This window comes from Hemiscyllium ocellatum, chromosome 8 (assembly GCF_020745735.1).
Source record: "Hemiscyllium ocellatum isolate sHemOce1 chromosome 8, sHemOce1.pat.X.cur, whole genome shotgun sequence".
NCBI lineage: Eukaryota > Metazoa > Chordata > Chondrichthyes > Orectolobiformes > Hemiscylliidae > Hemiscyllium > Hemiscyllium ocellatum.
The window spans coordinates 100,946,120-100,973,565 of record NC_083408.1 but is presented as its reverse complement, the minus strand read 5'-3'; the positions used below and the strand labels follow the sequence as shown (position 1 = coordinate 100,973,565).

Sequence of the window (27,446 nt, the reverse complement as noted above, 5' to 3'; positions counted from 1 at the left end):
CCAGACCCATTCCCCTACATTTACCCTTTCAACTGACACTACAGGCAATTTAGCATGGCCAATTCATCTGACCCTAGGTTTAGGGTGAAAGGGGAAAGATATAAAAGAGACCTAAGGGGCAACGTTTTCACGCAGAGGGTGGTATGTGTATGGAATGAGCTGCCAGAGGAAGTGGTGGAGACTGGTACAATTGCAACATTTAAGAGGCATTTGGATGGGTGTATGAACAGGAAGGGTTTGGAGAGATATGGGCCAGGTGCTGGCAGGTGGGACTGGATTGGGTTGGGATATCTGGTCGGCATGGACCGAAGGGTCTGTTTCCATGCCTTACATCTCTCTGACTCTATGTCTGAACAGGTTGATATATTTTTTACAACAATCCAGGTGCGATAGTGCCATCTAGTGGTATGAGGAGATGATTATGATGCTTGCTTCATAATCATCACAGCAAAAATCAAAAACAAGAGAATGAAAACTGTGACATCTTACAGATTATCCAAAAGGCAAGGTCCAAATGGTGAGTCACTGTGAGCAGTAAAGTTTAAGACTTTCTGCAGGTTCTGGCTGTTTAGGTGGACGCACAAAAGAAAATTAACCAAATGCATATCTTCACACTGAGACAAATTTCTCAAAATCTCAGCTTGAAGACAGTGTCACAAGCAATTTTGCCTGTAAACTCATGCTTTTCTATCTAGCAACCACAAAGATGCAGAATTTTCACAATTTTTGTCCCCTTTAAGATGCCACACATACATGGTGGTGCAAAAAACATCGTATAATGCAGTGAAATAAACAGGCTGTGAACAAGAAAAAACATTTAGAGGGAACATTAGTCACAATGATATTGAATGAGTCACTTCATAAGCTGTTACATACCTCCAACTCATTTTCATCAAATATAGCGAGAAGATTTTCTGGAATCAATTCATTCAAGCCTGTATAAAAGAGGGAAAAACAAGGAAGCTGGCATTTAAAGAAGTTTCATTAATTCATGTTCCCTTTTTTAAACAGTGACAAACTGTGAAAGTAATTAATTAAGCTGGGAAATAGTGCTCTGAGATGTCCCGAAGGCGGTGAAACATTGAACAATTTCAACCTTGTTCTTCCTTTTCGCATTTTTATTCCACTGTTCTTTGCCTGCACGGATGAATGATAAAGCTACACCTTTCTCCTAAATTAGTCATTGCCCTAACAAACAATCTTTTATCAATTAATTTATAGAAAGCAGGTGGTGCTGGATTGTCTATCCTGAACTGTCCTTCCTCTCAATGCCAAGATTAGAGTGGTGCTGGAAAAGCACAGCAGGTCAGGCAGCATCCAAGAAGCAGGAAAATCGACATTTTGGGCAAAAGTCCTTCCTGATGCTGCTTGACCTGCTGTGCTTTTCCAGCACCACTCTGATCTTGACTCTGATCTCCAGCATCTGCAGTCCTCACTTTCGCCTTCCTCTCAATGCATCCATTTCAGGTGAGGACAGTGACTCAAAATCATAGCAGTAGATACTTTTCTCAGCCACTTTCAGAGTAAATCTCTCCACCTCTTTGGCACAATTGATTCAGAGTCTGATGGAATATTTAAGTATTCATGAGGCTTTCAGATTTGACACTGCACTTGAGAGAATATGTGCTCAGGATGGAAGAGATAGCACCTGCTGGATTAAAAATAAATTGCAATCTATCTGCCCTAATCCTTTGATCACAAATATTTACAGAACTCTACTGTAGTATGTGTCTTCACAATTTTTAAAAACTTATTTTTATTGTCCTTTTGGAACAAATCTCTCAAATTATAATGTCATTTCACTTTTGTCAAGGTAAAGTTTACCATTGTACCAAATGCATGAATGTCGACTCAGAAGTGACAAAATGAATACAACCGAGATTGAACCACTTCACACAGAAGTTATAAACAAGTGGGTTGGTGTATACTAGAATCCTTATGGTGGTCAGCATCAATAGCATGTTGTCCTTAGAACAATGGACTGTTTGATGATTTATAAGAGATGACTGTCTTACATCTCTTGGGAAACACATGCAAAAGCCAAAATCATGTTGCTTTTTGCTAAGACGACCACTGGCAGGCTCAGAGGGCCTCTGAAAACAAAAATGTAACTGTCCAAGCAAAAAAAAAAGGAAATATTGGATCATAAACAAAGGGCAATCTTAGGTCCTTGTGTTAAACACGTAACATTTTGACTACTTAGAAAAAGTATACAGGATTCCACAACAATGATAATATTCTGGCTTCATTTCTATTCATTTTCCATCATTGCTCACTCGGAGCAGTATCATACCTTTAAGGAAATACTCCACTTCTTGCCGCACCTGACTGGCCAATCTGTACTGTGCCAGCATGTTCAGGTAGAATATCTTGTTGTCATTGGTTACTGGCATCTGTGCACCTCCAGCTATCAACTCTATAACCTGAAAGGATAAAATAAGAACAATCTCAAATTAGTGATCTAAGAAAGAACATGTGAAAGCTCTATCTTTGATCCGCCCAGTCGACTCTAATTCCAGGATTGTGTGTTGCTTCCAAGGTGGCAGGGTAAGCTGCAGGGCGGAGGGAGGGACAGAGAGAGAATTAGCAGGATTCACAAAAGCATGTTTCAAGATCTAAGGTTTAAGTAAGGCATCTCAAACACAGTAAATGAGTCATAGAGATGTGGAGCACAGACACAGACCCTTCGGTCCAACTTGTCCATGCCAAATAGATATCCTAAATTAATCTAGTTCCATTTGCCAGCACTTGGCCCATATTCCTCTAAACCCTTCCTATGCATATCCATCCAGAAGCCTTTTAAATGCTGTAATTATACCAGCCTTCATCACTTCCATACACACACCACCCTTTGCATGAAAATGTTGCCCTTTGGTCTCTTTTAAATCTTTCCCCTCTCACCCTAAACATATCTCAGAACCAAGTGATAATATTTATATCCAAGTGACTGGCATTCAAATATTTCATGTCTGTAAAAGTTAACAACAGAAGTAAAAACAATAAATCCATTGCTTATATTCTACGTCTTTAGATACAAAACAATGTAAGAACAATTAACTTTAAAATTACTCAGGCTGCAGTTGGGATTATTATATAGAATTTGTAGCAGCCAGTCTGAAGGATGACAGAATGATACTCCACAAAAGAAAACCACATAATCTAAAGAGTCCCACTCTCATGATCTTTCACATTGTTCTGCACTTAACAAATCCTTTTTGTAAGTTATCACTTCCATGACCTTCTCAGCAATGTATTCCAAGTCACAATTTTCCACTTAACCTTTCATTTACTTGTGGAATGTGGCCATCATTGGCTTGGCCAGCATTTAATGCCCAAAGCTAATTGTCCTGAGGTGATAGTGGTGAGCTGCCTTCTTGAACCACCGCAGTTCTTGTGGTGTTGGTATAACCACAATAAGGAGGTGGTCAGCCAAGCTAGCTGGAAGGCTGGTTTGTTATGCAGTGCGTTGCTGACAATGTGGCCTCTATCAGCCCAGGTTACCATAAAGGCACACCTTCTCAATGTTGCCCCTTTCCTGAGGTATTGTGACTGTCTGGTTAAATCACCAATTGTCTCTCTGTAATGAGAGAGCAACCCTAGGGTTGGGTAGGTCCACAGCAAATTTGTCTTTACCTTTTACATTAACAGTGTTATTACGCAATGAGTCCAGCATTTTGACCCAGCAACAGATAAGGATTAACAATATAGTTTCAAATAAGGATGTTGTATACCATGGAGAGGAAATTGCAGGTGCTGTTGTTTCCCTGCATCTGTTGCCCTTGACCTTCCAGGTGGTAAAGGTTAAGCATTTTGAAGGTGCTGTCAGAGCCACCTTGGTGTGTTGCTTGTAGTGCACCTTGCAGACACGACACACGGCTGCCATTGTGCATTACTGGTGAAGGTAGTTGAATATTGAAGTTCATGGATGCGGTGCAAGTCAAACAAGTTGATTTACCCTGAATGGCATCTTCTTCTTAGGTATTGCTTGGATGAGTGCAACTCCAACAAAGGCAAGTATTCAAGCACAACACTAACTGTTGCCTCGCAGATGTTGGACAGGCACTGAGGAGTCAGGAGGTGAATTACACACCAGAATTCCTAGCCACTGACCTGTTCTCGTTTCCACAGGATGTTGATGGTGAGGATTCAGTGATGGTAATGTCATTAAACGTCAATGAGCAAATGGCTAGATTTGCTCTTGTTGGAGATGTACCTGCACTTGTGGTCTGAAAGCTAGCTGAGACGGCCCAGGCTGGCTGTGGTTTGGGTTGCTGCATTCGAACATTGACTGCTTCAGAGTCTGAGGCAATGCAAACGGTGTAGATCATAATGCAGTCATCACAGAACGTCCCCACTTCTGACCTCATGATGGAGCAAGGGCACTCAGGAAACAGCTGAAGATGACTGGGCGTAGGACACTAGCCTGCAGGACTCCTGAAAGATGCTCCGGAGTTGAAATGAGTGACCTCCAATGAGCACAATTTTCCATTGCAATCGGTGTTATACCAACTAGTGGAGAGTTTTCCCCAATTCTCATTGACTCCACTTTTGCTAGGATTCCTTCAGGCCATATTTGGTTAGATGCTGCCTTGATGTCAAGGGCAGTCATTTACACCTTTCATCAATGAGCAGATTATCCCTTTACAAATGCTGCTTTCTCCTTCTATTATTTTATTGATGATCGAGAGTATACTGATAGGGTGGTAATTGCTTAGGCTGGATGGGTCCAGTTTTGGAGCACAGGACATACCTGGTCAATTTTCCACATTTTAGGGTTGATGCTTTTGTTGCACTTGGCCTGGACCAGCTAGGCTCGGGGCAAAGCTACTTCTGGAGCACAAACTTTCAGAATTATTGCCGGAATATTGTAAAGGGCAATAACTTTTGCAATCTCCCACACTACCAGCTGTTTCTTGGCATCTTTAATGCTGTGGTCAATGTTTCTTCTTAGCTGTGTGACTGCATGACCAGGCAACTGTCCCAATGCTCCATACCTAATAATCAGAATCAGCCAATCTGAAAGTAGCTGCTGTACATGGGTCTTGGAGGCCGCACAGCCAGGAAGGAAATTACACGGAATGTTTGTGGTGGTTTTGATGGATCATGCATTTGTGGCTTCTTTCTGAAGATGGATGCAAATACCTCAGCCTTCTTTTTTGCATTTATGCGCTTGACTTTCCTATTGTTTAGGATGGGATATTTGTTTAACTGTCTACCACCATTCATGACTGGATGTGGCAGACTGCAGAGGTTAGATCTGATCTGTTGGTTGTGGGATTGTTTAGCCTTACGTATAGCATGCTGCTTTCCACTGCTTGTAGTCTTATGTTGCAGCTTCACCTGGTTGATATCTCATGTTTAGATATCCTTGGTGCTGCTGGTCACATGATCTGCACTCTTCACTGTAGCAGGTTTAATGGTAATAGTAGAGACGATGAATTGCGGGGTAAGAGGGAGTAATATGCCAGGTTATGAGGCTGTGGACAGCGGTTACTAATATATGAACAGGAAACAAGAACTAGGCTACTCTGTTCTTCAACCCTGTTCCATCCTTCAATAAGATCATGGCCAACCTGACTTTAGCCTTATTTCTATATTCCTCCATACTCCTGATTATCTTTCACCCTTAACTGATCAAAACTCTCTGCCTCTGCCTTAGAATATGTAAAGATTTTGCATCCATTGTCTTTTGAAGAAATTTCAAAAACTCTCAACACTCAAAACAAATTCCCTCAGCTCCATTTTAAGTGGAAGGCCTGTTACTTTTAAACTATGGCCCCAATTCTAGGTCCTTCCACATCCACCTGAAGGTCTCTCAGGATCTTGCGTATCTCAATTAAATTGTCTCTGGTTCTTCTAAGCTCCAGACGATACAGGCCTAGCCTGACTAGCCTTTCCTCAAAAGGTGATCTGCTTATTCTAGATATTAGTCGGAACTACTCCTAGAATATCCTTCCCTTGTACAATGACCATCACTATACACGTTGCTCCAGATGCAGTCTCACCAATGCCTTATATAACTGATGTACAACCTCCCTACACTTGCTTTCAATTCCCCTCTTGATAAGACAGTATATTCTGTCAGTTAGAAATTGAAATTGCTGGAAAAGCTCAGCAGATCTGGCAGCATCTGTGGAGAGAAATCAGAGTTAACGTTTTGGGTCAAGTGACCCTCAGAACTGTCGGTTGCTAGGAAAATGTTGGCTTCTATGCAGATGATAGGCTGGGAGAAGTGGGTAACGAGTAAATGATAGGTGGGGACAGAGCTGAAAGGGAAAAAAGAGCAATTAGATCGACAAAGGAGTGGATAATGATCTGGCTAGAGGGGTGATTACCTATTAATGGGTACTGTTAGTTGTTAACAATTGGTGGGGTGCAATGTCAAGGTCTGGTGTGTGGGGGTTGGGGTAAGGATGTGAGAGAGCTTGCAGATGACACGTATATGGAGGTGCTGTGGACAGTGAAGAAGATTACCTTAGAACACAACATGATGGTGATCAGATGGCCCAAAGGAGTGAGAAGTGGCAGATGGAGTTTAATTTAGGTAAATGTGAGGTGCTGCATTCTGGAGCAGGACTTATACATTAAATGGTAAGGTCCTGGGGAGTGTTGCTGAACAAAGAGACCTTGGAGCATAGGTTCATTGTTCCTTGAAAGTGGAGTCACAAGTAGATAGAATAGTGGATGAGGCATTTTGTATGCTTGCCTTTATTGTTCAGTGCACTGAGTGTAGGAGTAGGGAGCTGAAAAATGTGTTGCTGAAAAAGCGCAGCAGGTCAGGCATCATCAAAGAAGCAGGAGAATCGATGTTTTGGGCATAAGCCATTCTTCAGGAATGAAGCTCTCTCCAGCATCTACAGACCTCACTGTCTCCTAGAGGAGTTGGGATGTCATGTTGCGACCGTGCAGAACATCGGTTAGGTCAGTTTTGGAGTATTGCATGCAATTCTGGTCTCTCTCCTTTAGGAAGGATTTGTGAAACTTGACAGGATTCAGAAAAGATTCACAAGAATGTTGCCAGGCTTGGGGGATTTGAGCTATTGGGAGAGGATGGATAGGCTGGGGCTACATTCCCTGGAGCGTCAGAAGCTAAGGGATGCTCTTATAGAGTTTTATAAGATCATGAGGGGCATGGATAGAGTAAATTGGCAAGGTCTTTTCCCCAGAGTAGGGAAGTCCAAAACTAGAGGGCATAGGTTTAGGATGAGAGGGGAAAGATATAAAAGGAACCTAAAGGCAACTTTTCACGCAGAGGGTGGTTCACGTATGAAATAAGTTGCCAAAGGAAGTGGTGGAGCTGGTACAATGATAACATTTAAAAGTTTTCTAGATGGATACATGAATGGGAAGGGTTTAGAGGGATATGAGCCAAGTGCTGGTAAATGGGACTAGACTTATGTAGGATATTTAGTTGGCATGGACGAGTTGGACCAAAGAGTCTGCTTCTGTCCTGTATATCTCTATGACTCAGTGACTATGAACCCTAAAGTTATTGATCTCTGTATGGAGTCCGGAAGGCTGCAAGATCTCCAAGTGGAAAATGAGGTGCTGTTCTTCCAGCTTGTGCTGAGCTTCTCTGGAGCACCCAGCAAGCCTGTGAAAGAGATATCAGCAGGGAATAGAGTGGTGTGTTTAGGTGACAGACAACTGGAAGCTCAGGGCCTTTTTTGCATAAAGAATGCAAGTTTTCTGCTAAGCAGTCATCTGGTCTATGCTTCGTTTTTCCAATGTAGGGGTGACCACATTGTGAGCAGTGAATGCAGTCAACTAGATTATATCAAATGCAGGTAAAGCACCGCTTCACCCATAAGGTGTTTGGGCCCTCGAATACTGAGAAGGGAAGAAGTAAACGTATAGGTGTTACACCTTCTGTGGTTGCAATGGAAGGTGCCATGAGGCTGTAAGGTCTCTGATTTACAGCATCTTTTGTTTTTATTCTGTCAATTACTTCCATTCAACGTTTGGCCAGTTTGGCATCGTGGTAGTGCTGTACACATGATGGAGAATATCTTCACTGTGAAGGAAGGACTTTGCCTCCTCACATCATCTCTAACCATGGAAAGGGTTCGTCAGCAACAAGGCATAACATGAGACTTCATTTCAGACCCAAGGGAATTTCTTAAACAACATTACCTTCTCTAAGTGTCCCGACTTGTTGTATTTTTCCTCAGCAAAAACGAGGTCCATTTCACTCATATCATTTTTCAAGATGTAACATACTTTACTCTTGTAGAATTCTGGATCATCTGTTGCAAAATACTGCGAGCAGAGGTGACAAGATAGAGATGGTTCATAATCACACAAGCAACATTTTGGCACTTGTGAAAGGAGTAAAGACATGAACAGTGAAAATGCTATTTCATACTACTTTTTGGGCTACTGACACTATTAGAAGACATGGGCAAATTTGCAATTTCCTTTCCTGTCGTATTAGTGTGAGCAGTGCCCTATATTTATAATCTGTGTCAACATCCAGTCAGAAGTTAATGGATTAGTCAGAAAAAAATACAGAGCATAAAGTAACTAGCAAGAAACCTGCCATTAAAACCCAGACCAGTTTCCAGCAGATCATCCATTGTATTTTCAAGCTTCATGGACTTCAGCAATTTAAGGAGAAACGTTAAAGTTATGTTTTCAATCTAGTGCTTTCATTTGAAATCTTACTCCCTGAATAATCTGCAGCTCCATCCTCGAAACAACCAGTTGTTTCAGTGGTATCTGAAAACAATTTAACTTAGAGTCATAGAGATGTATAGCACAGAAACAGACCCTTCAGTCCAACCCTGCCAAGCCAACCAGATATCCTAACCTCGTTTGCCAGCACTTGGCCCATATCCCCCGAAACCCTTCCTATTCATATACCCATCCAGATGCCTTTTAAATGTTGTAATTGTACCAGCCTCCACCACTTCCTCTGGCAGTTCATTCCATACACACACCACCCTCTGCGTGTAAAGGTTACTCATTAGATCCCTTTTAAATTCTTCCCCTCGCACCCTAAACTTATGCCCTCTAGTTCTGGACTCCCCCATCCCAAGGAAAAGACCATGTCTATTTACCCTATCAATTACCCTCATGATTTTATAAACCTCTATAAGGTCACCCCTTAGCTTCTGACACTCCAGGAAAAACAACCCTAGCCTACTTAGCCTCTCCCTATAGCTCAAATCCTCCAACCTTGGCAACATCCTTGTAAATCTTTTCTGAACACTTTCAAGAGGATGGAAACGTTGGAGAAAGAATTGAGAGAAAGGAAATCCAATCAAGTGCACAGTGTTGGAATTCAAAAGCTTGTCTTACAAACAGAAGGGTTCTCTGTTAACTTTGCTTTCTTTTCGCAGATGCTGCCAGGCCTGCTAAGATTTTCTAGCAATTTCTGATTTTGTTTCTGATTTCCAGCATCTGTAGTATTGATTTTTCTTTTGGTTTAGGTCTGAGTTTTGTTGGATTGAAGAGAGATCATTGTGGAGTGAATGAGTGGTGCTGGTAGAGGAAGGGAAGGAATAAAAGAAAGGAACCAAATGAGAAACGATTAGATTAGATTCCCTACAGTTTAGAAACATGCCCTGCGGCCCAACAAGTCCACACCGACCCTCCGAAGAGTAACCTACCCTCTGACTAATGCACCTAACACTATGGGCAATTTAGATTGGCCAATTCACCTGACCTGCACCATCTTTGAACTGTGGGAGGAAACCCACGCAGACACGGGGAGAATGTGCAAACTCCACACAGACAGTCAGCCGAGGCTGGAATTGAACCTGGGACCCTGGTGCTGTGAGGCAGCAGTGCTAACCACTGATCCACTGTGCCACCCACTTCACAACAAATCACTGTTGGCCAATTTAAAATCTTCATGAGCTCAAAGTGCTGGAGAAACTCGCAGATCTAGCAGCACCTGTGGAGAAGGAAACAGAGTCACCATGGAGTCCTTTGACTTAGTTGGAATGTAGCACCATTGGATTTAAAATGCTGACTGAGTTTCTTTCTCCAGAGCTTAAAAATGTGTTGCTGGAAAAGCACAACAGGTCAGGCAGCATCAAAGGAACACGAGAATCGACATTTTGGGCATAAACTCTTCTTCAGGGATGAGGAGGGTGTGCCAAGCAGGCTAAGATAAAAGGTAGGGAGGAGAGACTTGGGGGAGGGGCATTGGGAATACGATAGGTGGAAGGAGGTTAAGGTGAGGGTGATAGGCCGGAGAGGGGGTGGGGATGGAGACGTTGGGAAGAAGATTGCAGGTCAAGAAGGCGGTGCTGAGTCTGAGGGTTGGGACTGAGAAAAAGTGTGGGGAGGGGAAATGAGAAAGCTGGAGAAATCTGCATTCATCCCTTGTGGTTGGAGGGTTCCTAGGCGGAAGATGAGGCGCTCTTCCTCCAGGCGTCGTGTTGCCATGGTCTGGCGATGGAGGCGACCAAGGACCTGCATGTCCTTGGTGGAGTGGGAGAGGGAGGTAAAGTGTTCAGCCACGGGGGGATTGGGTCCTGATCGGAGTTTCTCCAGCAATTTCGGTTTTCTTTTTTATTTCAGAACGCCAGCATTCACAGTATTTTTTTTTCCCAATTTAGAAAACATCATTACATCAAGTTGCGTATGATGTTCAGATTTACCTGAAACAAAAAGCAAAATACTATAGATGCTACAAATATGAAATAAAAGCATTAAACACTTATAAATGTTCAGACTGTCAGGGGTAGCATCTGTGAGAGAGACAAACTGAGTTCATATTTCAGATCAATGACCTTTCAGCATTAACATGCTGCTAATCTTCAACATGTGACGAAATATCAAATGCATTCAAAAGACACAAAGGCCACATTAACTAATGAGCCCTCATTACCTTATAGTGCATCCTGAGTCCAATAATTTGTGCCAAGAATGAACGAGTAAAGCGTGCACAAACTAGCTGTTTGTATGCTCCACCCTGAGCAGATTCATATAAGCACTTCCCAACTACTTTCCCTGCAAATTCATACAACTTCAGTCGAAGATGAGGTGATCGGTCTGGGTTTGGGTGTACCTAAACAACCAAACAAAACACTTCACTTATTCATTACGAAAATATGGTTTGTACAAAAAAGATATGCTCAACAATAAATAAATAGTAAACAATATGTGCAGACTCAAATTGGTATTTCCTATCCCAAACAGAAATGGCCAGGCTTGTACTTTCAGGAAATACCTTACGTAACCTCAGGATTTCTGAAAGTACTTTATACATCTTTGCAGCTAAGTCACAATTATTGGGAAACGTGGCAACCAGTTTGCATAAGGACAGCATCATTATTAACAGCTCCATGATAGAAGTTGAGAGATAAATGCAAAGGAAACACTATTATCCAAAGGACATGGGTGGGGAGTATTTCGATCTGTTCATCGAATGCCGATTAATTGATGCCGGATAACACAGTTAGCCACACATCGGGACCTCGCGATCTGAAGTCTGATCAATCGAAAGCCGGATAATCGAGGTTCCTCTGTAGTAACCAGGCTAACTGGAGAATTCCCCATGGGATCTCATACATCCACAAGAGAGAGAAGATGGAACGGTGTTTACCATCAGCTCTGAAAAACATGATCTATGACAACACAAAGCTGCCTCTGTACTCACTGCAGTGTTTGCCTAGATTTGGTGCACAAGTGCAGGAATTGCACAGAAATTCATAATCTTCTGAATAAGAGGCAGAGTCTAACTACTGAACCAAGGGTGGCACATGCTTTTCTCCATGCACATTTTATCAACAATGAAACAAATGATCAGATAATTAAATTTCTTCACTTCTAAAACACAAATTCAGATAAATATTTCAAATTAATTTGGCAACCTTTGAATAAGGGAATCACTTTAAACTCACCATAATGGATTCCTTCAGTGAGCAAAGAGGGGCTTTCACAACAATATTTACGACAGGAATTAGAGGTGACAGGACAGAATCTGGTTTCTGTTGCATTATGTAATACTGTCTCCTTCTCTATCTGTCACATTTAAAATAGCACTACTCCGCAGAGAGAAAAAAATACTTTCTTGGCGCTTAAACAATTTATCAGAAATTAAAAGTCTTACTATGCTGAATATTAAGTGAAATTTATACTCACCAGCCCCTGGTTATTGTCGCTGAAGTGCATGAACAGACCATTGCTTTGATCAAAGAGTGCTTTACACATCAATTCAAACCACTCCCTGCGTGGGCCACCCCAGTCCAATGCTGAAACAATACACAAGTACCTCAGAATAATAAAGTTATTTTCTCTTATTATGACGTTGACATTTGACATAGTGCCTATATGAGGAAACTGATCTTCACACAAAGGACGATCAACATACAACCACAAAATCGCTAAGATAGAATTGTTGCAATGGGGCTAGTTTAGGTTCATTCTGGAGAAGTAAACTAATGATCTGAATGTCATCCCTCAATTGCAATTATCATGTGATCTTGCATCAAAATGCTTTGGATATTGATAGACAGTAAAATACAACTGGGACAAATTCAAATCGAATTAAGCCAGCTGTGTAGACCATTACCAAATAAAGAAACTTAACTGCAAAAGCAAGTTTAAGCAGATTCACAATTAAACAGACCACACACAATCACAGACCTCAATTCCCTTCTGTTCTTTCATGCACAGTTTCTTCTCCACCCTCATCTAACCTCAGTAAATTATATTTCTACCTTTTCCCAGTTCAGATGGAAAGTCATTTATTTTAAATGCTAATTCTGCTCTCTCTCTCTCTCTCCCTCCTAAGTGCCGCCCAACCTACTGACTATTTCCAGCACATTGTGTTTATATTTCAGATGTCCAGCATGTACAGTAGTTTGCTTTTGTGCAGGCAAGTAATGAGTCAGCTGGCCAACTCTTGTTCTGTTTGTGCCTAATCTCATATCCATACTGCAGCATTTGTGTGGATACAGAAGCAGGTTTCTTAAGGCTGGTGACTGTACACAGAGGTTACAGGAAACAGAAGAGTGCAGGAACTGATAGATTCGCATCAATACAACAGAACTGACATTTCATGGCCTGAATATTCTTCTTACTGCTATGCTGCTAATTTATGTCATTTGATGCTATGAGTTAAATCCTGAGAGAGGCAGTCAACAAAGTTAAATCTCTCAAGTATCTGTGAAATCCTCTATCATCCAAAAGAAACCTAATAAAATCTTAGTCATATCAATTTATCATCATAGCCTACATTTGTCAAACTTAAAGCAATTCGATTTTACAGCAAGTAGATTTGCCCCATTAATGCATACAGCAGCAGTGGAAAATGTTGATATGTCTTTGGTACTGACCTTCTTCATCCTGAAAAATCACTTCAAAATTCTTGCTCCAATCAGAAACAGAGAAGTTTCTTGTTGCTTTCAGGGACTATTAGGATGCAGAAATTAAACAAAAAAGGCAAAGTGAATTTTAATTATAATTGCTACTGAATTAAAACAAATCAAGATATATAGAGTCAGAGATACGTACAGCATTGAAACGGACCTTTCGGTCCAACCCGTCCATGTCGACCACATATCCCAACCCAATCTTGTCCCACCTGCCAGTACCTGGCCTATAACCCTCCTAACCCTTCCTCTTCGTATACCCATCCAAACGCCTCTTAAATGTTGCAATTGTACCAGCCTCCACCACTTCCTCTGGCAGCTCATTCCATACCCGTACCACCCTCTGTGTGAAAAAGTTGCCCCTTAGGTCCCTTTTATACCTTTCCCCTCTCACGTTAAACCTGTGTCCTCTCGTTGTGCACTCCCCGACCCCAGGGAAAAGACTCTGCCTATTTACATGCTGGACTGGATTCTTAAAACTACAATGTGCACTTGGCTGACGAATGCCTGTAGGTACACATTAACAGAAATCTCCTAAGGTGGGAAATAAAATAATTGACCTAGGTTAAAGAGTACTTTATTTCTGGAGAGTAGAATTTTAATAATTGGTCATTAATTATCAAAGTAGATGGACTGCAATCATGCAGGGAGCAGATGAAACTCACCGACTCAAGGAAACTGTGACGGCTGATTTTCAGCACAATCTTTGTATGTGAACGTTTCATGTGCATTTGACGAAGTTCTCGCTGAAAGAAATTCACTTTGTCTTGGAACGTTTCAGAACCACCTGTGATGTGATACAGTAACAATCCACAAGGTTATATTTCATACCAGCAGTTCATAAGTTCATAAGATATAGGAGCAGAATGAGGCCATTTGGCCCACTGAATCTGCTCCGCCATTCGATCATGGCTGATATGCTCACTCCCATTTTTCTGCCTGCTATCCTTATCCCTTCAACCCATTAACAATTAAAAATCTGTCAAACTCCTCCTTAAATTTACTCACTGCCCCAGCACCCAGCGAATTCCACAAGTTAACAACCCTTTGGGAGAAATAAGTTCACTTCAACTCGGTTTTAAAATATGCTACCCCAAGACTATGACCTCTTGTCCTAGAATGCCCCACAAGAGGAAGCATCCACTCCGCGTCTATTTTATCCACACCTTTTATTAACATCTTGAATACCTCAATTTAATCTCCCCTCAGTCTTCTAAATTCCAGAGAAATAGGCCTAAACTGTTCAATCTCTCTTCATACGACAAACCCCTCATCTCCGGGATCAATCTAGTCAACCTTCTCTGAACTGCCTCCACTGCCACTATATCTTTCCTCAAATAAAGGGACCAAAACTGTACACAATACCGCCATGACCAGGGCCTCCAAGCTCTCTGTTTCTTCCTCTCCCAATGTCCCCAACAGTACCCTTCCACCGACACGCTCATTCATTTGGCCGAACTGGTCCTCACCCTTAACAATTCCTCCTTCAAATCCTCCCACTTCCTCCAGACCAAAGGAGTAGCCATGGGCACCAGCTATGTCTGTCTCTTTGTTGGCTACGTAGAACAGTCCATCTTCCGTAATTACACCGGCACCACTCCCCACCTCTTCCTCAGCTATATTGATGACTGTATTGGCGCCACCTCGTGCTCCCGCGAGGAGGTTGAGCAATTCATCAACTTCACCAACACATTCCACCCTGACCTTAAATTTACTTGGACCATCTCTGACACCTCCCTCCCCTTCCTGGACCTCTCCATCTCCATTAATGACGACCGACTTGACACCAATTTTTTTTTTTTTACAAACCCACCGACTCCCACAGCTACCTGGACGACACCTCTTCCCATCCTACCTCATGCAAAAATTCCATACCGTATTCCCAAATCCTCTGCCTCCACCGTATCTGCTCCCAAGAGGACCAGTTCCACCATAGAACACACCAGATGGCCTCCTTCTTTAGAGACCGCAATTTCCCTTCACACGTGGTTAAAGATCTCATCCACATCCCGCATCTCTGTCCTCAGACCCCACCCCCCCAACCATAACAAAGATAGAACACCCCTGGTGCTCACCTTCCACCCTAATAACCTTCGCATAAACCAAATCATCCGCCAACATTTCCACCACCTCCAAACAGACAACCACCAGGGATATATTTCCCTCCCCACCCCTTTCCGCCTTCCGCAAAGACCGTTCTCTCCGTGACTACCTGGTCAGGTCCACGCCCCCCTACAACCCACCGTCCCATCCTGGCACCTTTCCCTGCCATCACAGGAATTGCAAAACCTCTGCCCACACCTCCACCCTCACCTCCACCCAAAGCCCGAAAGGAGTCTTCCACATCCATCAAAGTTTTACCTGCACATCCACCAATATCATTTATTGCATCCATTGCTCCCGATGCGGTCTCCTCTACATTGGGGAGACTGGGCGCCTCCTAGCTGAGTGCTTTAGGGAACATCTCTGGGACACCCGCACCAATCAACCACACTGCCCTGTGGCCCAACATTTCAACTCCCCCTCTCACTCTGCCGAGGACATGGAGGTCCTGGGCCTCCTTCACCGCCACTCCCTCACCACCCGACGCCTGGAGGAAGAACGCCTTATCTTCCGCCTCGGGACACTTCAACCCCAGGTCATCAATGTTGACTTCAACAGTTTCCTCATTTCCCCTTCCCCCACCTCATCCCAGTTCCAAACTTCCAGCTCAGCACTGTCCCCATGACTTGTCCTACCTGCCTATCTTCTTTTCCATCTATCCACTCTACCCTCCCTCCCCCCCCCAGACCTATCACCTTCATCCCCTCCCCCACTCACCTATTGTACTCTATGCTACTTTCTCCCCACCCCCACCCTCCTCTCACTTATCTCTCCACCCTTCAGGCTCTCTGCCTGTATTCCTGATGAAGGGCTTTTGTTCGACACGTCGATTTTACTGCTCCTTGGATGCTGCCTGAACTGCTGTGCTCTTCCAGCAACACTAATCCAGAATCTGGTTTCCAGCATCTGCAATCATTGTTTTTACCTCATGAATGAGTACACCTAGATGCCTCTGCACTGCAGCACCCTGAAGCTCTCCCCATTAAGATAATAGGTCACCTTACCTTTTTTTTGGCCCAAATGCATGACCTCACACTTACCCGCGTTAAATTCCATGTGCCATATTTTGACCCACTCTCCTAATCTATCTATATCCATTTGTAAGGTCCTTATTTTCTCATTGCAATTTACTATACTTTTGTGCCGTCAACAAATTTCACTATAGAGCCTTCTATCCCTGTATCTAAGTTGTTAATATCCGTTGGTAAATAGCTGGGGCCCAAGGACCGAATCCTGCGGCACCCCACTATTTACACTTTGCCATCCAGAAAAAAAAAACATTTATCCCGACTCTCTCTCTTCTGTCCATCAGCCAGTCATCTATCCAGGTTAATTACTCCTAATCCCATGTGATCCAACATTGTGAATTAAACTTTAGTGCGGCACCATATCAAATGCCTTTCAGAAGTCCAGATAAATTACTTCTACAGCATCCCCACACTGCTTGTTACATCTTCAAAGGACTCTAACAAATTAGTCAAACAGGATTTGCCCTTCGCAAAACCTTGCTGACTCTGATGGATGGAGTTTTGACTTTCCAAATGTCCGGATATTGCTTCCTTGATGATGGATTCCAACACTTTCCGAACATCAGATGCTAAACTGACTGGTCTGCAATTTTCCGCACTTTTCCCCCCTCCCTTTTTGAATAAAACTGTTATATTAGCCATTTTCCAATCCACTGGAAGCTTCCCCGTGTCCAGGTATAGTGGGCTAAATTGATCAATCACTAACAGTAAATTGTTGCCATTATCTCAAAAAAGATACAGAACATATATCAATGTTGCTTAGGCAGACAGTTCAGTCTCAGTTTCATCTAAAGACCATTACTGACAATAAAACATTACTCATCTCGTGTCTAAAGTACCAGTTTGGATTGTGTGTTCAACAGTTACAACAATTTAAAATTATAATACATGGCAGGTAATAATTCCTAAAGGTCAATTTGCACCGTGACAAACACATGTAAAGGATTGTTGCAGCTAACTGCACACTTAGAATCTTGAACGTCTGAAGCAACTCTACAGAAGATTTTTGATACCAAGTGTATAAATATAGAAGAGTGAAAATGAACTACAGTGATAGAAGACAGCTAACACAAAGGAACATGAGAAATAAACTGTAGATTGGTCTCAATCAAACCAAACTTCTCTTTATATTTTAATCAAACATACAAGATTTCCTTTCTTTAAATAGGATTTTCATGCCCATTTTTATTTTGTAGTCCTGAGGCAATGGGACAGACATAACTCAATTCAGCCAAATGAAAATTTAAAATGACTCAGATGCTAATTTTTCTTCCCTTTTGCATCCAAGTAAATTTTCTAGCCATCACTTGGCATCTCCTCAAAACAGCTTTCCTGACAGACCTGAAGACATGGGCGATTTGCCGTCACAGAAATCAGGAGCAGAATTCGAATCCAAGTGGTGCTCGGCAGTGATTTGATACTGGGGTGTTTTCTCTTTAGCTGTCCAGTTCAAACTATTTTCCCCAAATTTAACAGCATTTTTTTTCTCTCTGATACACAACATTTACATATCAGACAAGTACAAAGTTTCAGTCCTTACCAATGTTCTTATGTAAGAAACGAATAAATGTTGCTGCCATGATGTTTCTTTCTTTACAACTGAGTTCTACAGGAGGCTGTATTCCATCATCCACCACTAATGTGAGGAACTTGTGCACTGGATCTAGACTATGGTAGTAAAACTGAAGATAAAAAGATACAATTTTATTTTCTCCCCCAATCAATTTCTCGTCTCAACTTCTCTGAACTCTATTGAGACTATCAACACCTGTGGAGATTTTACTTTCGGTTCTGTTTAAGCAAACTGACAAGAAAATATCCTGCACTTACTCATACAACAGTACAGCACAGAACAGGCCCTTCAGCCCACGATGTTGTGCCGACCACTGATCCTCATGTATGCACCCTCAAATTTCTGTGACCATATTCATGTCCAGGAGTCTCTTAAATGTCCCCAATGACCCTGCCTCCACAACTGCTGCCGGCAACGCATTCCATGCTCTCACAACTCTGTGTAAAGAACTCGCCTCTGGCATTCCCTCTATATTTTCCTCCAACCAGCTTAAAACTATGACCCCTCATGTTGGTCATTTCTGCCCTGGGAAATAGTCTCTGGCTATCGACTCTATCTATGCCTTTCATTATCTTGTATACCTCAATTAGGTCCTCTCTTCTCCTCCTTTTCTCCAATGAAAAACGTCCGAGCTCAGTCAACCTCTCCTCATAAGATAAGCCCTCCAGTCCAGGCAGCATCCTGGTAAGCCTCCTCTGAACCCTCTCCAAAGCATCCACGTCTTTTTTATAATAGAGCGACCAGAACTGGACGCAGTGTTCCAAGTGCAGTCTAACCAAAGTTTTATAGAGCTGCAACAAGATCTCACGACTCTTAAACTCAATCCCCTGTTAATGAAAGCCAAAACACTATATGCTTTCTTAACAACCATGTCCACTTGGGTGGCCATTTTAAGGGATCTATGTACTTGCACCCCAAGATCCCTCTGTTCCTCCACACTGCCAAGCATCCTATCCTTAATCCTGTACTCAGCTTTCAAATTCGAACTTCCAAAATGCATCACCTCGCATTTATCCAGGTTGAACTCCATCTGCCACCTCTCAACACATCTCTGCATCCTGTCAATGTCCCGCTGCAGCCTATAACAGCCCTCCACACTGTCAACGACACCTCCAGCCTTTGTGTCATCTGCAAACTTGCTGACCCATCCTTCAATCCTCTCGTCCAAGTCGTTAATAAAAATTACAAACGATAGAGGCCCAAGGACAGCGCCTGTGGAACACCACTCACCTCAGACTTCCAGGCAGAATATTTTCCTTCTACTACCACTCGCTGTCTTCTGTTGGCCAGCCAATTCTTATCCAGACAGCTAAGTTCCCCTGTATCCCATTCCTCCTGACCTTCTGAATGAGCCTACCATGGGGAACCTTATCAAATGCCTTGCCGAAGTCCATATACACCACATCCACAGCTTGACCCTTATCAACTTTTCTAGTCACATCCTCAAAGAACTTGATAAGGTTTGTGAGGCATGACCTGCGTTTAATCAATCCATGTTCTTCCAAATGGTCATAAATCCTAACTCTCAGAATCCTTTCTAACACCTTGCAGATGCCAGACGTGAGACTTACTGGTCTGTAATTGCTGGGGATTTCCTTATTTTATTTCTTGAAGAGAGGAATTACATTTGCTTCTCTCCAGTCCTCAGGTACGACTCCAGTGGAGAGCGAGGATGAAAAGATCTTTGCAAGTGGCGAAGCAATTACATTTCTCATTTCGCAAAGCAGCCGAGGACAAATCTGGTCCGGGCCTGGCGACTTGTCAATCTTAATGTTTGACAAAATTTTCAGCACATCAGCTTCCTCTATCTCTATCCATTTCAGCATGCACGCCTGCTCTTCAAAGGTTTCATTCACTACAAAGTTTGTTTCTTTCGTAAAGACAGAAGCAAAAAACTCATTTAAGACTTCCCCTACCACCTCAGACTCCACACACAAATTCCCTATGCTATCCCTGACCATTCTCTTATTCCTCACAAGTGTAAAATGCCTTTATGTTCTCCCTAATCTGTTCTGCCAAGCCTTTCTTGTGCCCCCTCCTGGCTCCCCTCAACCCATTTTTAAGCTCCTTCCTCGCTTGCCTGTAATCCTGTAGAGCTGAGCTTGACCCTAGCTTCCTCCACCTTATGTAAGTTACCTTTTTCCTTTTGACGAGAAGCTCCACCACTCTCGTCATCCAAGGTTCCTTTATCTTACCACTTCTTGCCTGTCTCAGAGGGACATATTTATTCATCACTTGCAACAACTGCTTCTTAAACAGTCTCCACATGTCTATTGTGCCTTTACCATGGAACAATTGCTCCCAATCCATGCTTCCTAACTCATGTCTTATCGCATCATAGTTTCCTCTTCCCCAATTAAATATCCTCCCATTTTGCCTAATCCTCTCCTCCTCCATAGCTATGTAGAATGTGAGGCAGTTGTGGTCACTATCACCAAAATGCTCTCCCACCACAAGATCTGATACCTGCCCCGGCTCGTTTCAGAGCACTAAGTCTAGAATGGCCTCTCCCCTCGTCAGCCTGTCAACGTACTGAGTTAGGAAACCCTCCTGAACACACCTTACAAAAACAGCTCCATTCAAATCTTCTGCTCGAAGGAGGTTCCAATCAATATTGGGAAAGTTAAAGTAACCCATTACAACAACCCTACTACGTCCACACTTTTCCAAAATCTGCCGACCTATGCTTTCTTCCATCTCCCTGCTGCTATTGGGGGGCCTGTAGTAAACCCCTAAAGAGGTGACTGTTCCCTTGCTGTTCCTAATTTCCACCCATACTGACTCGGTAGGCAGATCTTCCTCAACAATGGAAGCTTCTGCAGCTGTGATACCCTCTCTGATTAGTAGTGCTACACCCCCTCCACTTTTCCCCCCCCCCCCCGATTCTTTTTAAATGCTCTAAACCTTGGAACATCCAGCAACCATTCCTGCCCCTGAGAAACCCATTTCTCTGTTGACTCATGTTGACCCATGACACATGAAGGATCACTGACTATCAAAGCAGTCAGTGTCTAGACAGTGGCAGACTATTTATAAGTTGGAATGAAAGGTGTGGAGATTCAGAATCAAATTGGCTCAGTCTTCACTGGGTGCCTATATACTATAGCAAGCCAACAAAAACACACTGGACTGCAGTGAGGACCAATAATGCCAGTTAATTCTTCCTGTAGGTCTGTAACCAAAATTAATTGCAGAACTTTCCTGCAGCTTTAGTCAAGATTAGTTAACACTTAGCAATTAAACATCAGATAGATCTTGTCAATAGAAATATATAACACACAAGGTAGATTTAGCCCATTATGTTTCCTTTTGGTTGTACTGCAGAGTAATTAAACACCAATTGAAAGTTGCTCCCTGTCCACTAAAAACTCATAATTGGAATAAAAGACCTACCTTTGTTCCTGGACATACTCTGCAAGTAAAAAGTCTCCAGGGTATGATTTTCAGATAAAACTCCTTCACTGAGAATTGCTGCAAAACAAATATTCTTTTTATTGTTCAGTTTGCATCAGCTGCTGAGTATATTAATTTGAATTTCTTTGGGTTTTAACTTTAAGCATGTTTCAGTAATAGGTAAAGGATAGAATACCACAAGCTATCAAATAATGTTTCTGCCTTCACTGGTATTCCAAAGCTCAATGGAACGTACTGGAAAGGGAAAAAGAGGTTGTGAAATAAGGGTTGCAGCAACAACTGCGGCAGCAATTTAAGGGCACAAGAGACAAATAAATTCAAATGGCCAGGGTTCCAGCTCCTGACTGTTGTGTATCACCCCTTGTGGATGCATGCACATCAAGGATCGAAGTAAAGATACATTCATATTCAGCCTCAAGGGCCTTGACAGTAAGCTAGGAACAAGAGACGAATCATAAATGGTCAGTAGGAGAGGTCACTAGAGGGTAATTAACATGAATGTAACTACATTCTAACAAGGAACCATTTGTTTTCAAAGGAGGAAAAAAAAAGAGAAAATTGTCGAAAAATAATTAATAAAAAGAATGCTGCTCAGATTTTCAAATGAGCACATGTGTCTTGGTTGATGTTGGGCCTAAAAATCTGAACAAGTTGAAGGAAAAATTAACAAAACAGAAAGCCTGATCTTTACACCACTGGAGCACAACCTGCCTAATAACTTCTAGAAAAGCCACACATTAAGCACATGAAGACATTTTCACAAGACTGAATAGCGAGTGTTTCAGTATGTATAGCTGAAACATTATATCCATCCTCTTATTTTGAGTTTCTCTGGTAATAACGGACACTGTCCCATGAGATTTCTTGATTATGCTACAAATGTAAAATTTCTAATTTGCAGATGAAACAAAGCTATATAAAAATTTTTATTCCAAGGAAAATACAAAACATTTTCAATAGGATTTGGACAGGTTTTGTGACTGGATAAGAACACAGTAGATGGAATATAAATGTACAACAGTGTGAGGTTATCCACTTTGGTAGGAAGAATAGATGTGCAGAGTATTTGTTAAATGGTGAAACTGGTGGTGAAAAGTTGGAAACTGTAGATAATCAAGGCAACTTAGGTGATGTTGTGACCCTTCAGTGACTTGCTGACATGTAGCAAGTTATTAGGAAGGCGAATGGAATATTAACCTTTACCATTAAAGGTGGTAAAAAATTTGAGTACAGGAGTCATGAATTCTTGCTTCAACTGTGTAAGAGCTTGGTTAGTCTGCAACTAGAGTAAAGTGCGCAGTTTTGGTCTCCATATCTCAGGGAAGGTATTATAATTGCCATAGAGGAAGTGCAAAGAAGATTCACCAGATTTGTTCCTGGATGGCAAGATGGTCTTGAGAGAGGATGGGCAAACTAGGCTTGTATTCTCTACAGTTTTGATGAATAAGAGATGATCTCATTGAAATCTACAAAATACTGAACAGTATAGACCGGGTAGGTGCATGCAAGATGCTTCCCACAATTTTGGAGTCTAGATCAAAGAAGCACAATTCAAAATTAAGGCGAATGCTTCATAAGTCCGTGATTAAGAAAATTTCATTTACTCAGAAGGAGGTGAAATCTTTGGAATTTTGTACCCCACAGGAAGCTGTTAAGGTTCAGTCTTTGAGTACATTTAAAGCAGAGTTAGATGAATACTTTGATCAATGGTATGAGGGTTATGAAGATAGTGTGGGGAAAAGCCTGGGTTCAAGCCCCACCTACTTCAGGGGTGTATTATAACATCCCTGAATAGGTTGATTAAATAATACCTTCAAGTAGGTTGAGCAAGGGGTATAAATCTGCCACATTTCATTTTCCCACATTATACTCAAAATTGTTCACTTTGGCAGGAAGAATAATAAAACAGAAGATTATTTAAAATGAGAATGAATTTAAAATGTCAAGGTGCAGAGAAATCTAGGTGCTTTAGTGCATGAGTCACAGAATGTTCAGATAGACTTGCAACAAAAAATTTGTACGGCTAGTGGAGTGCCATCCTTTGCTATTTGAAAAATTGAGCCAAAAAGGGGGTTACGTTTTAGTTAAGCAGGGCATTGTTGACAGCACATCTTGAATACCCATGCAATTTGGATATGCTTCTCGAAAAGACGACGCAAACGCTTTGGAGGTGATTCATAGGTGTTTACTAGATTGATATTTTGGATGAGTGGGATGTCTTACTTGGGAATGTGGGACAGGCTGGGCTTATTTCAACGGGATTTTGAAAGAGTGACAGATGACTTAATTGAAATGAATGAGATCCTAAACTGTCTTAACAGGATAGATTTGGAAAGGATGCTTCCTCTTGAGAGTGAGTGAGTCAAAAATTAGAGGGCACCATTTAAGCATTAAGTGTCTCCTGATTCAACCTTTAATATTTCCTTCACTCTCAATTATCGAAGGAAATAGCACCCACATATCATAATTGATTCACAGGATCCTAAGTGGGAAGGATCCTTGCAGTGGCATTGGAAAAGCACAGCAGGTCAGGCAGCATCCGAGAAGCAGGAAAACGGACGTTTCAGGCAGGAGCCCTTCATCAGGGATGAGCTCATTCCTGATGAAGGGCTCCTGCCCAAAACGTGATTTTCCTGCTCCTCGGATGCTGCCTGACCTGCTGTGCTTTTCCAGCACCACTCGAATCTGGACTCTGATCTCCAGAATCTGCAGTCCTCATCTTCGTCTTGCAGTGGCATTGTTGATCATCTTTCACAGCCATTCAAAAAAATCTTTTTAAAAAAATGAATATTCTCGTCTAGCTTACAGTCCATTGACAGCACACTGCCACCAAAGACTTTGCATGGGCCACTGAGGGATAAAAAGAAGAATAACCCACCCGCCAGAGGTTGCTGTGAGGTCACCAGGGAATTTTGTTTTTTTAAATATTTAGTCATGGGATAAGAGTGTCACTGGCTAAACAGCATTTACTGCCTTTCCATGATTGCTCAGGAGGCAGTAAAGACTCAACCACATTCCTGTGGGTCTGGAGTCACATGTAGGTCAGACCAGGTAGTTCCCTTTCTTAAAGGACATTTGTAAACCAAATAATTTGCTGGTAGTCTACACTTACTAGTAGGATCAAGATGGCCGGAAAGAATCGCTACCTGGCCAACTCAATGGTTAAACCGTGCTTCCTATGGGCAGCACGTCTCACCTTTCCTGCCACTGGCAGAACTGCACGGTAACAGAAAAATGTCAGACACCCATGTTTGATGCCTTCCTTCCTTCCATCCCACACTAAAGGGCTGATAATGTTCATCCTTTTGTGTTTTTATTGTAATATTAACATTCAAGACATTATTTCAATGTCATAGCCCCTTTCTTACCTTTGGTGATATGTAACAATAGACCTTCTTGGGTTTTTTCACTTTTTCAGCCGTCTGACTTTCCTGATCCAAATCTTTCTCATCATCTTCTTCATCTGTATTGGTTGATGGGTGCCGACCCATGCTCGAAGGTGGTATTGATGGTAATTGCCACTGAGAATTAGCATAATTTGCAGTGTTATACAAGTATGCTTCAAAACAAACACTGGTTCCTGGGGTTGAGACGTTCTTTTCTACTGTGTTCTTTTCATTGTCTATTAAGGCAAATAGTGAATACACACAATTATTTCCACTCAGAACCCATTCAGTCAGAAGCTCAGGTTGCTTTAGGTCAGTTTTAATCACACTTTATGTCAACCACTGCAATCCCAAACAGTCTCTCTCAGAGATCTTTTTAGGAAACTTGCAACAAGCAATGATGGAATTCAAGTCTATTTATATGATTTCTCCAGACAGTGAACTCCTACGTTCAATGCACAGTTATAGTAGATGCTGGTTCCAACAGAAAGACTTGAACAAAACTAAAACTTGAAATCTCAACACAGTTCCCTTCTCAAAACCAGTCAGCATACCAATTTTCAAAAAGTATTAATGTCTGATACTGAAATGCTGTTCTGACACACTGACCTGAGGTTTAATTACAGCAATAATAAGCATTTGCATAACAAAATTGTCAGAACCCTTCATTTTTTAAAAAAAATCATTTTTGGTTGAAACTATGAGCTAAGAGCTGAAGGTAACCTTTGGACTGTGAGCAGTAGTTTTTTTTAGAACAGAGAAACTGACAATTTATAGGACCTGGCCTGGAAGTTAATTGCAAGTTGATTCTTACATAAAGAACACTGTAGACCTTTCAGCTGTGGAGATGCATTGTGCTCCCATGTTGCCAAATGTTCAGATGTTAACAGTTCCGTCACAGGGAGGCCCTTGCTAACCACTCCTAAACAAAAGACTATTAGAAAAACCCAAAGTTTTAAACTATACTTTTGTCAGAAGGATTATAGCTGCAAAAGCTACAGGATAGAGGTTCGATTGATCCCTGCTTATCCACCCATTATCAACATATTTAAAATTTGGAAAATAGAATACCAGTTACAAGTTTTGGGCGACACGATGGCACAATGGTTAGCACTGCTGTCTCACAGCGCCTGAGACCCAGGTTCAATTCCCGACTCAGGCGACTGACTGTGTGGAGTTTGCACGTTCTCCCCGCGTCTGCGTGGGTTTCCTCCTGGTGCTCCGGTTTCCTCCCACAGTCCAAAGATGTGCGGGTCAGGTGAATTGGTCATGCTAAATTGCCCGTAGTGTTAGGTAAGGGTATGGGTGGGTTGCGCTTCGGTGGGTCGGTGTGGACTTGTTGGGCCGAAGGGCCTGTTTCCACACTGTAAGTAATCTAATCTAATCTAATGAGGAGTAAAAAAAAAAGAATTAAGTGAAATATTCCTCAGTGCCCTCTGGAAACTATTTGCAATGATGTGTACATTCAGAAATCAAGCAAGATACAATCCAATGTGCCGATGACAACATTGAAACTGCTTAAGTGAACTGGCCAGTTACATCTCTCATTTTTCATCTGGGTTATCCTTTAACTGTGCCTGTCTGTCTGAGAGTGGAGAGGTAGAATCAAAAGGAGATCTGGTTTAAGTCATAGACGTCAATTAGTTTACTTTTGCTCAGTTAAAGCTATTGAATTAGTAATACATTATTAATTGTTTTGTTTAAGTTATACACTTGGTGGTTGATATTGGTTATTCAAAAAGTTGGACTAAAAAACGCTGTGGCAATTTGGAGGGTTGGCTTTTATTGTATTGTGAATACTGGGATGGGAGCTCATTTCATTGTTTACCTGTGTCAAAAACACAATGCCCTCAGATTCTTCATAGGTACATGATCAAACAAAATTGGGTACCAAAGCTGGAGACAATAGGATGAATAGCTAGGTCACAGAGGGAAGGAGCATCTTAAAAAGAAAAAGATGAGTTGAAGCAAAGGTTTACAAGAAAATTCCAGAAATCAGAACCTTTGCAAATGAAGGAACATAGGAACAGGAACAGGCCATATGGCTCCTCAAGGCAATTCGTCATTCAAATCAGATCGTTGCTGATCTGTAACCTTAATCTCTATAGCTTGTCTTTGACCAATATCACTTAAAATACCTGTTTAACAAACATTTGTCAATGTTAGATTTAAAATTAATCTGTGCATTATCAAATGACTTTTGCACAAATCAATTCTATACTTCTTCTCTTTGCAAGCATAAATGTACTTTAATTTCTTCCTTCCAATTTTTAAACCATGGCCCTCTTAGAGACTGCCAATAGCAGAAATACTTGGTCCCTTTCTATCCTAACTATCCCCCTTCTACCACAAAAACATTTTCAAAAGATTCTGCAACGTTCTAAATTCTAAAAACTGAATCCTAGTTTTTTACAACATTGACTTGAAATCTAATCCTTATCTAGGTGTCATTCAAATAAGCCTACAGAACATTCCTTCCAAACCCAATTTTGCTCTTTCAAGATTGGCACTGAGAAATGCTCACAATGGTCTTCCATAGCCTCTACCCTCTCATATTCTAGTCCACTGGTTAAAAGGCCAGCACTCCAATGAACTTGCTAATTTGTTTCTGCAT

The 27,446-nt window shown here is 41.9% G+C and overlaps 1 protein-coding gene across 1 annotated transcript in view; it reads right to left on the bottom strand.

The window, feature by feature from the left end:
* The window catches only part of arel1 (apoptosis resistant E3 ubiquitin protein ligase 1), a 90,108-nt gene that overhangs the window by 8,598 nt on the left and 54,064 nt on the right, over positions 1-27,446 (bottom strand). The window contains 10 exon segments of the mRNA XM_060829395.1: positions 877-935; positions 2,294-2,423; positions 8,134-8,259; positions 10,841-11,020; positions 12,097-12,206; positions 13,293-13,368; positions 13,994-14,115; positions 18,000-18,141; positions 21,426-21,503; positions 24,815-25,068. Coding sequence (XP_060685378.1) covers positions 877-935; positions 2,294-2,423; positions 8,134-8,259; positions 10,841-11,020; positions 12,097-12,206; positions 13,293-13,368; positions 13,994-14,115; positions 18,000-18,141; positions 21,426-21,503; positions 24,815-25,068 — 1,277 coding nt within the window.